Source organism: Notolabrus celidotus, chromosome 4 (assembly GCF_009762535.1).
Source record: "Notolabrus celidotus isolate fNotCel1 chromosome 4, fNotCel1.pri, whole genome shotgun sequence".
NCBI lineage: Eukaryota > Metazoa > Chordata > Actinopteri > Labriformes > Labridae > Notolabrus > Notolabrus celidotus.
Window position 1 is genome coordinate 10,925,585 of NC_048275.1, and position 13,821 is coordinate 10,939,405.

At 42.4% G+C, this 13,821-nt stretch overlaps 1 protein-coding gene across 2 annotated transcripts in view; it reads left to right on the forward strand.

Annotated features, from left to right (window-relative positions):
• slit1a (slit homolog 1a (Drosophila)) overlaps nucleotides 1-13,821 on the forward strand; it is a 112,286-nt gene that overhangs the window by 66,985 nt on the left and 31,480 nt on the right. For both annotated transcript variants that reach the window (XM_034682406.1, XM_034682404.1), the window contains exons 9-10: nucleotides 3,433-3,580; nucleotides 11,359-11,430. In XM_034682406.1, coding sequence (XP_034538297.1) covers nucleotides 3,433-3,580; nucleotides 11,359-11,430 — 220 coding nt within the window. The remainder of the gene's footprint in view (nucleotides 1-3,432; nucleotides 3,581-11,358; nucleotides 11,431-13,821) is intronic.

The following is a 13,821-nucleotide window of genomic DNA, read 5'->3' on the forward strand; positions in this document are numbered from 1 at the left end:
TTGTGGGTGTGTCGCTCTCTCTCTCTTCATGGGTTGTGATTTTTACGCAGCCATACGGCGTGACAGCACAGATCATTAACTATTCATCGCCCAGGGAAAGAAAGTCAAAGCGTGGGAGTGTAACGATTCCAGTTTTCAAAAAGGGGCTCTCAGGGAAACTTTGAGGACTTAAAGGATATAGAAACAGGAATTTGAGTTTTCTGCATAATGTGGACCTGCAAATGATGAAACATGCTTTTAGCGGCTTTCATTATTGAAGAATTGAGATGGGGTGTTGAGTTTTTTTCAGGATGCTGATGCTTATTTGGCAACACATTACAAAATGTGAAAATAATATCTGCTGTATTTTCATGCCTCTCTCTAAAACATGGTCATGCATTTACACAAACACGCTCCCAGTCTTTTCTCGAGTGGATGAATGACCAAAAGTTGAACTCCCAGTGAAAGGCTCATTAGGGACTGGCTTGCTGGCACCCTCACATACACACACATGTACTTGTTCCTTTTTTCTTTTTGTATGTTGGTTGTTCAGCGCTGTGTATTTGTGAGTGCAGTTCGTGCTGTGACCAGGCCAGGCCACCTGCGGGGGATTTGGGGTGGGGTGTCGCTGTGTCGGAAGAGAGGAAGAAAAAGAGAAAAAAGATGCATGCTGCTGTTGTGAGAGGCAGGAGAAAGAAAAAAGGGTACAGCGACTTATTAGTTGTTAAAAAATATCAGGAAATACTGCAGCAGTGTCTGCATCATGACTCACCGAACATTACTCCCAGTTTTCAGCTGGAAAGCGTCTCCATATTGTACATTTTTCTCAGGAATTACACACTTGCTGCTTCACATGGAAGAACATTATAAATTTTTTCCAGTCATTCATCCGCCAGTTAACAAAAAATCTAATTAAATTGAACAATCCAAAACTTAAATCTTTGGCTCGTTCTTTTTTTTTTTTTCAAAAAGCAATGAATATTCTCTAAATATCTGAGGTTCATTATTTAAAATCTGGGTGAAATTGGATTTTAGAGTTCTGTTTCTAGGGCAAACATTATTAATTTTCATCACTTACTCTGCTGCATGACCAGCAGCCTATTTCTGTTTTCTCTCCAATTTCATGAATCCGTTTCTGAGCCTTTCTCACCACAAATGGATCTTTTTTTATTTGAAAAAGTGAACCGCAGGATTCAAACTCTTGGAAAAGTCTGTGAATCTAATTTTTTCTATATTTAAAAAATAAAGAATTGACTTCCCCGAGTATCATAACCAACCCACTCTTATGCACATTACTCATAATCTTTTGGTTCCTGCTTTATGAGTGATATATTTCGTGTCTGAATGTCCTCTGCTGAGATTTTATGCAACAAAAAATTCCATGTAACCCTTCTCTTGTTTTTTGCACCTCTTGCTTATTTATAGGAGAAGTAACATAAGTTTGAGCCTTCTTGTGCCAATTTAGGATTATGTGACAGAAAATTAATGACTATTGTGGTGAATTAATGCTCCAAAGGAATAATAAATGAAGTCAAAATATTATGTTTGAAATGAGCTATGAGTAATAACTCGCTTCAGGGCTGGAATAAAATACGACTCCTGCAGTGGGAAACGTGGAAAGATGACTGTACAAAGAGTGAAAAAGGGAAAGAAATGGCGTGGCCAACTGTTGTGCTGAAAGGGAATTTCAAGAAAGAGAGGGATGGGAAGACGCCAGGGATAACACTTTGAAATAATGATGAGAGAAATGAGGCGGAGTGAGGTTAAATGTAAAGACTTGCGAGAGAAATGGACAGGAGGTAATGGGTTCAGTGACAGTCACTGGCAGAGATATGGGAGCGGAGAGGATGAAAATGAGGACGCTAAGAGGAGAGAGAGAGAACAGCTGGAGGAGGGGAGAGTGATAGAAAGGTGAAAGCAAATAAAAGAAGGGAAGTGGGACGGGAACTGGATGGCGAAGGAGGAGGATGGGAACGAGATAATGGGGAAAACAGCACTGGGAAAGAACAGGGGGACGAGCGCACATCAAACAGCTTCACCTCAAGTATACCTGTCAGAGAGCTGTCATTGTTAAGGCCGCTCCAGCTGTGCTCTGCACTCTCCCTGATCCCAGACCTGTCAAATATGCCATGTTAGATCAGAAGGGAGTTTTTCTCTGCCCTACACCTGATCCCAGATCTGTCAAAGCTCTTCCATCCCAGATCACAGGGCCCTCGCATCACGTGGGCTGAAGCGAGGATGCAGGAGTTGATTTACACTTTTCCTGCTATTTGTTGTGTTTACCTTATTCCCAGATGTGTCAAAGCATCCTCAGGTGATTGATTGGGATTGGCCGGATACATGAGGCCTGACCTTAAACATAGCTTTTTGGCTAAATGTTCCCAGAGCTGGAGCCAGTAATTTCATGGTAAAGCCAAATGTTTGGCAGCGATCCTTCTTCCTGTTTGAGGGAGTGGAGTTTTTAAAAACTGTGCTCTCTCTGTCACTGACTTTCACCATCACTCACTCTGTCTCCCCCCCACCCCCCACCCCCCGTTTCACTCTCTCAAGTGCCAACATTTTCCACACAAGCTGAGCGATAGATAGGAAGGTCATCAAATATTCATGTTTTGAAACCCGGATTAGTAATGCTGTGTAAATGAGGCCATTTAAAAGTCTGTTTTATTCATTTTAACTGGGTTAGGCTTACATGCACACATCTTGAACACACACACACACACACACACACACGCCAAAAAACGCAGCACTGGCAGTGTGAGCGCCTGCTCCTCACCGTATCGTTGACAGTGCCGCAGCTATTTGAACGGGTATCTAGAGACAGCCTGATGTGTTGTGTGCTCTGTATGCAAATTGAAAAGTTGAAGTGTTTTAGAACAAATAGAAGTGAAGAGGAGGGGGGTGTAACGCTGAATGTGCAGAATGGCATCAGTTCCACCCAGAGAACGCAGACTCAGGAGGAAAATTTGCAGAGATCAATGGATGTTATTGGGAGGCCTTCAATCGTCACCCCAACTCTATTATTCATGTCCCTCTCCTCTCAATATACCGTGCCGCTCCTTTGATAGATAACCTACTTTCTTGCCCATTGATTCTCAAGGCTGAACAATAAATTCAAGAGCAGGATGTTTCATTTCTTTTCTCAATGTCAAAACATCCCTGGGAGTGTGTGTTCATTTGCAATTCACTTTATAAAGCACAAAGGGATGATGACAGGAACAGCAGCGGAAGAGCTTGAGCTCCACATAAGAGCGAGAGCCGCCGCATGTCACCGAGTAAATCCTCCGGCAAACAATCTCACCCTGTAATCCTGCTTAGAGTCATGCTGCTCTCATCAAACCAACAAATCCACCTGTGCTCACACACCTGTAGGAGCTGAATGTCCCTCTCTTCAAATCACATTTCCTCCTGTTGTCCACTCTCATGTGTTTTTCTCTCTTCTTCTTTTCTCTGCAGGTCATCAGGACTCCTCCAACATGCAGCCGTGCAGTATCGGAGGAGGCTCCTGTCCGGCCATGTGCACCTGCAGTAACAACATTGTGGATTGTAGAGGGAAAGGTCTCACTGCCATCCCAGCCAACCTGCCCGACACCATGGCTGAAATGTAAGAAATATAACCCTCTGATGTTTCCTGGGCCACCTTTACCAACTACAGATACATACAGTATATTGAATAAATTCAGATTCAGATTCAGACTTTATTGATCCCAAGAAGGGCAAGTCATTTATAGCTTACCATACAACATTTAACATTTACAACACATCCATCATATATACATGCTACCGGCCAAGTCAAGCACCGGATCTGTACATGAGACCAGAGGGTCTGTGAAGGACAGCCTCAAATAGTTTTAGTTTTTGTTGCACAAGTGGACTTGATTTATTATTTAACTATCTTTTGAAAGACATAAATGCCAGCACATCAGTTTAATGTGGCTGCATACTGCCAGACATCTTTGAGTGGAAATATCCTGTGTTGTCTTCGCTGCTGCTCTCCCTGCCTTGGCTTTTCATGTATGCACATGAAAGGGATGGGAGGTGTGCTCTCCCCACCTCAGGCTTTGGCATTCCTAGTAAGCACATAGAAGGATGGGGAGCTCTCAGAACAGTTCAGAACGTATTGCAGGCAAATAATAATTATCTTTGAAGAGTGGTCCTGATCGAAAGAAACACTATGTGTTATATATGGTTTTACCTGCAGTAAACTCAACACCTAGTCAAACAACAGGAGTTATTGCATTATCATGAAAGTACATCTTATTAGGGCGCTGGTGGCCTAGCGGTCTCAGCGCCCCACGTACAGAGGCTACAGTCCTCGTTGCAGGGGTCACTGGTTCGATTCCCGACCGGTCGACCAATTCCTGCATGTCTTCCCCCCTCTCTACTCCCAACATTTCCTGTCTCTCTTCAGCAGTCCTGTATAATAAAGGCAAAAAGCCTAAAAAATATAACTTTACATCTTATTGTTTTTCTGGGTGGATGGTGCTCAAAAGAAAATTCAAATTATTGTATTTATGGTGTGACAAGAATGTGAAATAGAATGCAAGTTAGTCAAAAGACAAACATTATTTTGTCATTTAAAACAACTTAGAGAGAAGCAGTGACATCCACAGCTGCACTGTTCTTTGAAGAATGGCACCGCAGGGTATTTGTTTGTAGATGGGCATTAAGGATGCAGATATGTTTCCATATGTATGTGTCTGTGCATACACACACAGGGGTTTAACAAGGCTGAGAGGATTCAAACATGCATGTTTTATGTACATATGCTCCTCTGGCTTGCTTTTCTCACCGTGCATCACCCAGCAGGGAGACATCCATCCATTTGCACTACACCGAGAAACACACATGCAGACTTGGAGCAGACTTTAAACTGTGAGACTGCATGCTCTTATCGGCTCAGATGGCTGTGAACCGCATGTGAGCGCTCTGCTGACATCCCTCCCTCAGTTTATCAGGCCTCCAACATCTGTCTGGGCATTAACTGTTTACAGCCCACATGCTATCAGGGTATTATAACTCCCAGGAATGCTTTGCTAGACTTTTCAAGGTAGTGCTGTCTTTATCGGGGGTTTAACGTCATGGCAGCAGTCTGCATTAAAAGGTACAGAGACGTTGTGATTTATGCGTGGTGAGAAAAGGTTTGGATGAAGGAAGAAAGCCAGCGGCTGCGTTGCATGTTCTTCCAAGGAGCATGTGTGTGGTTGGGAGGACACAGCTAGTTTCTAGGTCTTCTGCTCCCCATGGGGTCTGTTTATAAATACCCAGCTAGCATGGAAGTCACAGATCCCATGTTCCCCAACAACCCTGACCCATTTCTAGTGCAGTGCTGTGCTCAATTTCCTAATTTGGACATGCACTTCACACTTCTGTGTGTTCTTGTCTAATTGAATGACCACAATAGTTTAGCGCTACTGTGAGGAACTTTGGGGTTGTGTCGATTTTGGTAACCATATGGACAAGGCAGTATGTGGAATGACTTTCTTCTGTACATATGCATGTAGTAGAGAATCTCATCCTGCTGTTTATAACTTTCAAACAAAACACTCACTGTGCATTTTGAAAATGTTAACAAAGGCACTTTAAATCACTTTTTTGACACTGACAAGGTGGCTGCGGTAATAGGCATTAAAAATAGCGACATAAATATAATCGGTCTTATTCCCAGTGGTCGCATCTGCTTTTGTAGTGCACATAGACGCATCAGTATTAATTTAAGTCTGTTTCATATCCACATAAACACTCTACTAGGGTACCACAAATTGACCTTTGAGATGTAAATAATTCCACCTTTGTAGCTCAGTTTTTGCCATGTTTTACTGTTTGTAGACTTCTTCAACATTCCCTCCAGTTTTACTGTTCAAGAATCTCCCAGAGATGGATGTGATCTATGAGCCCAATAACCAGCGAGCAGCGCTTGTGGGAGAGCAGGGAGCCTGCAGAAAGATCGCTCTGCCGTGCACAGGTTTTATAGACAGTAGATTCTGTCGGCACAGCAGATGAGTAAAGACATTTTAAAAGTCTCCCTGCCCTTCACATCTAATTGGTGCTTAACCGTGTCCTGCTAATAAACTCCACTCTGTTCTGATTCATCTTTTACAAGACCGGGGTGAACACACTGGCTTATATCATGCACATTCCTCCTGTCCTGCCCATCAGAGCCTTACCTTGCAGGTTATATTCCCACAACGGCATTCTTTCTCCTCCTCTCTTGTTTTTTTTTCTCCTCCACATTTCTCTTGCTCCTCATCGGCTTGCCAAATCACCACGGGCAGTTTTGAGGAGACAGATAAGCGCAGAAGGAATTAAAAAAAAGGGGTAAAGGGGGGGATCCCGCTCAGTAATTTTGGTACAGCAGGTTTGATCTGTGCTTGAAGTTCATTATAAAATCAGTTTCAATTACAGCAGGGCGGGCTGCTGGGTATCAAGGCCAGCCTAATGCCTTGTTAATGAGGCACTTGGAAACTTGCGTACACACACACACACAAACACACACACATGCGGGTCTCATTATGTACAAATCGGAGACCTGCAACCTTTCTGCCCCGCTCTCGCCTAATGAATGCCAGTGTTGTGTTTATGGTTGCTGCTTTCTGCACTGCTCCGTCTCTTGTGAGGCCAGGCTCAGTTTGGCTAAACACTACCACAACAGATTATTATTATGCACCATAGTCTCTGTCTGCAGTGACTGAACTCTGCCATAAAAATCCGCCCCCCAGCCCCCCCATACCTTTCATCTGCTGCTGCGGTCCTGCCATCCATTTCTGACTCACGCACTCTCTCAGTGAATACCCAAAGGCATAATGTGTTTCCCCTTAATGAAAACCATGCTCAGACCCTAATGAAAAGGATGAAAAACCATTGATTGGGCTAACACACCAGCTCAGAGTCACACACGCACATACAAATGTTCAGTCTGATGGATTGAATGAAAGCATTGATTGTCGACTCTGAGATTGTTTCTTTTTTTTTTCTGTCGGTTGGACGGAGCGGATCCTTTGTGGATTGGAGGATTAAGTAGCTGGCTCGTATCGATCAGTGAGAAGCGACAGAAAGTTGTCAGACAGCTTTGTGTGTCCTTGTCTGGCTGAAGGGTTTTGTTACATGGTGGTATACACCACAGTGTGTTGGCATTAGAAGAGCCTAAATTTCACTTTTCCTTTCTCAGAGACTATTTCATAAAAAGACTGATGAAAGTAGAAGTATAGGTTTAACTTCTTCCCTGAAGTACAAGTGAAAAACTAAAGGCTTTGATATTTACTCCCTGCTTGTAAGTTGAAAGATTTCCTTTAAAGGACCTTTCAAGCAGCTGTTTCAGTGCAAAGCTATCTGACCCAGCTCTGGAAAGTGAAGTTATTACTGGGCTCTCTCACTTATCACCAAGCTGTTCTGATTGATCAAACCATATAACAACAGCGATTTGTTCTCAAGAACAAAAACAACTCTTGGGATAACTTGATTGCACACATTATCTCCAATCGAAATCAATCTGTGGATCTCTGGCACATTTCACCTCTGTCTGTTTCCATCCCAAGCTGGTCTTGAGTGTCTGGAAGTGCGAGAGAGAGCTGCCTGAGGAACCACCGGTTCACTATTCAATATCTTACTAATTCTGACCTGATCTCTTTTATTCTGAATCTTTTGAGAAATGATTCGCAATAACTAATGATTAATTTCCAGACATGCCAATTGGAACTATCTCCATCAGCTCAGCAGAGGGATCCCTTTGTCTGTATGAGATTATAATCGCATCCTCTCACTGTGTCTCACTACAGTGGACAACACCTCTGTCAAAATACTGGCCTGGTAAGATAAATAAAATGTATGAATATATTAAAACATAATGAAATAAGAAATACAGTGGTCTGTTCAACCAGAGATAAACAGATCAACACAATACGATATCAACTGCATAAAACATCATCCTCTACATACTAACATAAACAACAAACAATAAGAAACACTGGCATCCTTAAAGGCACAAACAAGCTGAACCAACCACATATTCAGTCCAAACCATACAATGAGAAGGCATCATGGGATGTCACTATAACATGCTGCATTCACAAAACTCCTCGTCTGTTTCATCTTTAAATGTATTTTACATTGTTATGTTATGTCTCTGTGGCCTGATGTCTAGTGATGGATATGCCAAGGAGTCTTCTTTGTTATGAGTTTCGATCTATCCAGTGAGGTTGGAATCTGTTCGATGTTTGGAAAGCTGGGCATGATGATGCAGAAAAAACAATCTTCAAATGTAACAATGCTAAAGTTAAGAGCCTGTTTTGAAAGTTTCAGGAGTAAAAATGTACAGATACTTGAGTTACAATGAAGGGAATCAAAGAGCAAGATGCATTAATTCTCATAAATGCTTTAAAGGAAAGTAACAAAGTAGTTGTTCTTCATAACTTCCCATGTCCTGTAGGTATGTACATGCACTGAAACAAACAGCATGCAGAGTGCCAGACTGGTTTGGACCAGTCACACAGACTGGTTGATGAGAGAAGTCGCTAAAGCCACTTGGCCCACCGCTCTGCCGCATGGTGAGGGCAGAGGAACCGCAGCGCTGTCACTCTGCAGTAAACCCACGGACACATTGGGACAGGCAGACAAAAACAGACCGAGAGAGCCCGTCCACCGCAGGAATCTGTGGTCTGGAATCGCTGCTATCCTGGGAATGTCAATTACGCGCCTATAATGCTCCACAAAATTTAGGCCACTGCTTTGAAGGCGAAAGAGTCTTCATTGACAAATATGGAAACTCAAAAGTGTTGAGTGGCTGTGGCTAATGTCTGACAAAACATCACCCCCCATGAGGACATATAAACATATCAATGCAGGATGCCTTGGAGGCATGAGGCAAATTTGAAATGTCTTCAATTGAATAATTAAGTCATGTGGAAATGATCATTCACCATGAAATTACATAATGAAGACAGTTAAAGCTATCAACAGCGTTCTGTTAGGAAAGCTGTTTTGAAGATTTCTGAATGTTTGTCATACTCGTGTGCTGAAAAATGGTGCTTAAACGATCTTTAGCTTACTGGGAAGCCACTGGATTTCCAGTCTTGCAGAGGCGCACGCCTCCTTTCAAAGTCAGTCGTGCTGCTGTTCACTCCACAAATATTTTCCTCCTTGAAGGGATTCCTGAAAAATTTGGCAACCAAAAACTATAGCACTCAGCATTCACCTCCCATGAGGAAACATAACGCAGGAGACTTAGAGGCATGAAGTAAATTGAAATGTCTCTTATGAATATTGACATCAAGTGTAAATCTTTCTACACTAATAAATCACAATCACTGCGCACTCACATAATTCAATCTGTGCTGTGCCCAAGCATGTTTCAACACTCCTATCTGGCACGGTTGGAAGAGGTGAGCTTCGGCACAGAACGGTTGCTCATGCACGAGCACACGCCCAGGTACATGACGATACGACTTATAAGCGCTGAGACCGTTCCTTTTGATAACATAAAGCTATGCATGTGTTGTATTACAACCTGATGACATATGTACAAGAGGTAACCGTGCTAAGGCCAGGTTGTACCCGGAGCAATGTGAGTGCGGGTCAGCGGGGGATTTGCAAGAGGGGACAAATGTGCTTCAGCATAGAAAGGGGCAACTGTGCTTAGTGGGAGGGTTAAATAGTTTCAAACCCTCTGCAAATGAGGGTTTGTTCATGATTTTTCAATGTTTGAAATTTTTTGTGGTATGGGGAACATTTTCATGAATGAAAAATTTGGCAGTATGGTTAAGAAGCTGTAGCTCTGTCTGGCAGAACAATGACGCCCCTTGAAGAGACATAAACACAGCAATGCAGGAGGTCTGCGGGGTTTGTAGGAAATTGAAAATGTCTTTAGTGGAAAGAATGTAATTACTTGGAGATATATTTCCACATAATTTAAAGAGTTAAAATTAAGCTATCAACAGCTTTCTGTTTGCCAAGGAGTTATAAAGATTTCTGGATGTCTGCCTTTTTACTGCGGCATCTTGTAATTCTTTAAAACGGTTGAGAGGCAGAGGTAAATGTTTGGAAAACATTCACTCCTCCTGGTAACACATAAACAAACACTGTAGGTAGGGATGTCCTTTTGCCTTTATTTGATAGGACTACTTAAGAGAGACAGGGAATGTTGGAAGAGAGAGGGAATGACATGCAACAAACTATGCAGGACTGGAAGTCCTATGGCCAGGGCAACAAGGACTGCAGCCTCTGTACATGGGGCGCCTGCTCTACCAGCTGAGCCTCACTATTGCCCAGAGATCACAACATCCCTAAATGCAGGAGGCTTGTAGAATTTAAAATGTCTGCAAATGAAATGAATAAAACATGTGGAAATGGTTCCACACATCTAGAAGTATTGCACCTATCAACAGGATTGTGTTTGCCAGAGTTTTGTAGTTTTTTGATGTTATTGAATTTACTTTGGTGACAGAACGTAAATAATCATCTTTGGATTAGATCATGGCCACTGGATTTCAAATTTCTCACAGGCCTATGCTGCCTGTTCTGCAGCCTGGTAGGACAAGCAGACAGGCCCACAGCTGGCTCCCTCCGGGTCCTGCTAAGCCTTGTTAAGGACAGTTTTAAAAGCTGTGAACTGACCTGCAGATAAACAGCCCTCTGCCAGCCACACCAGGGAATAGGTCTGGGACTGAGCCGGGTCCTGAGCAGCAGCAGCAGCAGCAGCCGGCCCACTGCACAGAGACAAACATGCATGCCCACACTAAGGGGTTTAGTGATGTCTGTTTCTCTGGAGCCATCTGAGACTGATTAGACTTTGAGACCACCACTCTTCTCTAAACGTCTGTCTGTATCCATTTCTTTCTTTGACAGCTTTTCAATGCTGAGACCTTTTTCTTGTCAACTCCACTTCAGCCGCTGGGAATATGTAGCTAAGAAAAGTAGCATTTCATCACACTGCAAAGGTTTCAGTGTACATTTCACAGACACCCAAAGGATACAGAGACAAATTTCAGAAGACCAAGTGACATCATCATTGATTTCAGGAACGTATATGAGAACATAAGTGCTGGACACTATAAATGTTATACAAAGAAGACATATGACTTCAAGTTCAAGGCTTTAACAGCTTCCAGCAAGCTGACTCGGAGCCATTTCCCCTGCAGTCCTTTTCCAAAGCACTTTAGTATTCAGATTGTTTATTGGTTCTGAGGATGTTATGACTCCGATGTGCTTTGACCGATTACAGCTGCTGACTAGATCTCTCCTCTAATATAATCAGGCCAATCACCAGGGGTCAGAGGTAATGGGAGGATTACTACGCTCTGTTGCTATGGAGAAGTCTATTGTTTGGTTAACTGATTGTATCTCCTCTTCTTTCCCTCCTCTCCTCTCCTGTCCTCTTTTTTCCTCTAGACGTCTGGAGCAGAATGGGATTAAGTCTGTTCCGCCAGGAGCCTTCTCTCCCTACAAGAAGCTGCGTAGGATGTAAGTACAGCAGTCCACACACCTCAGGGCTAAATAATACAGATGAGAACAAGAAGTTGAGGTCTTCTTGTTCCACTCTTTAGGAGCATGAAGTATTTATTTTGTCTGTGCCTAAAGAAGAGATTCTTGTTCTCAGACTTTGGGGTGGCAGGCACTCAGATGCTACATGAACATAATAACAGCTCCCATGTTCCATTGCTGCACACACTGGTATTCCCCTGGCTGCTGTTGTGTCCAGTCTGTGTTGTTCCCGCGTTGGCAAACCAAACCGCGACTGGGATGATGTTTAGGCAATGGAGAGAGTGTGCTTGGACGACGGCTGAGTCTTCTCTCTCTCTCTCTCTCTGGGAGCGAACGGCTGGTAGTTGAGACTGTGCCGTGTTTTTCACCAGTCGAGCCAGCTGTCCGGTCACACAGCCAGCACACACACCAAATCAGCCAAACCCACAAGTCCAACACCACCCAGCCTGACCGACATAGCAGCAGTGAGAGAGACGGAGGAAGCGGAAGGTCAGGGAGTTTTTCTCTGCCCTTTTTAGAGGATTCCTCACTGTTTTATCATCCAACTCCTGGGACAGTTTGAAGTTCACATGAGGTGAACACGGAGCAGACGACAAATTGAAGCAGCTGCTATTTCATTCTGATGCAAGCAAAATCTGGAGGGAAATTAACCTCTCTCCTTACAAATAAAACAGGAGTCAAGTGTAATGTAATGGTGTTTCAAAAAAAAATTAAAGGTCAAAAAATTGGAAACCATGTGGCCTCCAAAAGGACAGGCTTTGTTGTAAGACTAGAGGAAACTCTAAAGCTAAATATGTATTACAGTGCTTTTGTAAGGTCAGTACTCACTGCCGATGCAAGATTTGGCTGATTTTCACAGATTCAACACATGCAAATATTAACAAGTTTAGCTCTATATGACAACCTCAGAATAGAGTGCTGTAGCTAATTATAATTATCTTAAAATTACATTTTAAGTTGTACTTTTTAAGCCATATAACATACAATACATCATTGTAAATATATTGTAAATAATAAAGAAATTACAGAATGGTTCATAGTGTGCCTTAGTCTCAGCCCAAGTGTTTCAAACTTAAATGAATGCTCACTGCTTTAAACATGACAGACATTACAGTTTCATCATTCTTGCTAGCTTAAACACTGTCATATAAAACTTTTAAAAACTACAAAAAGTAGCTTTATATCAATTTACATAAAAAAAGAGTGCATACAAACCTTGTGTACCAATCAACCAGATGCTTTATCGACAAAAAGTAACCTATTAATGATCATTTGTATAAGTTTTACATTTTACCATTTGTCAACTGACTACTTCCTGTATTTTTATTTTCAAAATAAGAGCATCGGTCTTTGTATATCAGGAAATTAACTGAATAGTTTAAGAAGATACTTTTAAAGTAAAATTAGTAGCAACAAATTATTGAGTCATTAACAAGCACCACTTGTAATGTTCAAATGAGTATGTGAAAGTGTGAATGTGACCTGTAGTGTGACTCACTCTGACAGTCAAAAGACAAGAAAGGAGCTATGAAAGTACAGTCCTGTACCTTTAATCATTTAGCTCCCCTGACCCTTCCCTTATACCACAAAATTAACATAATGGATTTTAACAAGATGAATTCCCTATTGAACCCATTAACAAGCAAACTCTTCACTTTTCACATTAAGTGAAGAGAAATTCTTATTTTCTAAGCTTAACTCCCTAAAACTTAGTGAGAAAGTAAAGTTTTTAATAATAAGGGAAAGAAAGGGTTACCCATTTTCATTTAATATTTATAGAACATAAACAAACCATATTTATTAACAGCTGTGTGAATGTGCCGCTCTCCTCCATCTGGTCCTCCAAACAGACATGACCTGCTACTGTTGCTGCTGCCATTGCTGCATTTAGTAACAACAATGTGTGGTCGCATGTCTGAGTTGACCCGCAGTATTTCTGTTGATTCAGCTGGCTGGGTGCCCTCAGTGGCCCAGGGAGGGTGTCCTGGGTCCAACAGCCTCAGTGCAGACTGTTTGTAGACAGCATCGATACATCATAGTGAATGCAGTCCATCTCATGGGACAATCTGAACAGATGTTGATGTGTACATCTTAGCCTTAGTCTCACATCTTTCCGGCATGTATACAAATTGGGAAAGTATTTGATTATAAGGCAATACTAGGTAAGTAAAAGTTAAACATAGGCTGTTGTGTATGTTTGTTTATTTGTGGTGTGTGTAGTTATGTGTGAAATGCCCCTCCTGACCCTGCGTGTCCTCTCCTCCTTTTAAATGCCAACCACACACATTCTCTGTCACCTTGTCCTGGTTTGGATGACCTACACATGAACCGCTCCTTAAGACAGGGATGCACTAACACCCCTCACACACC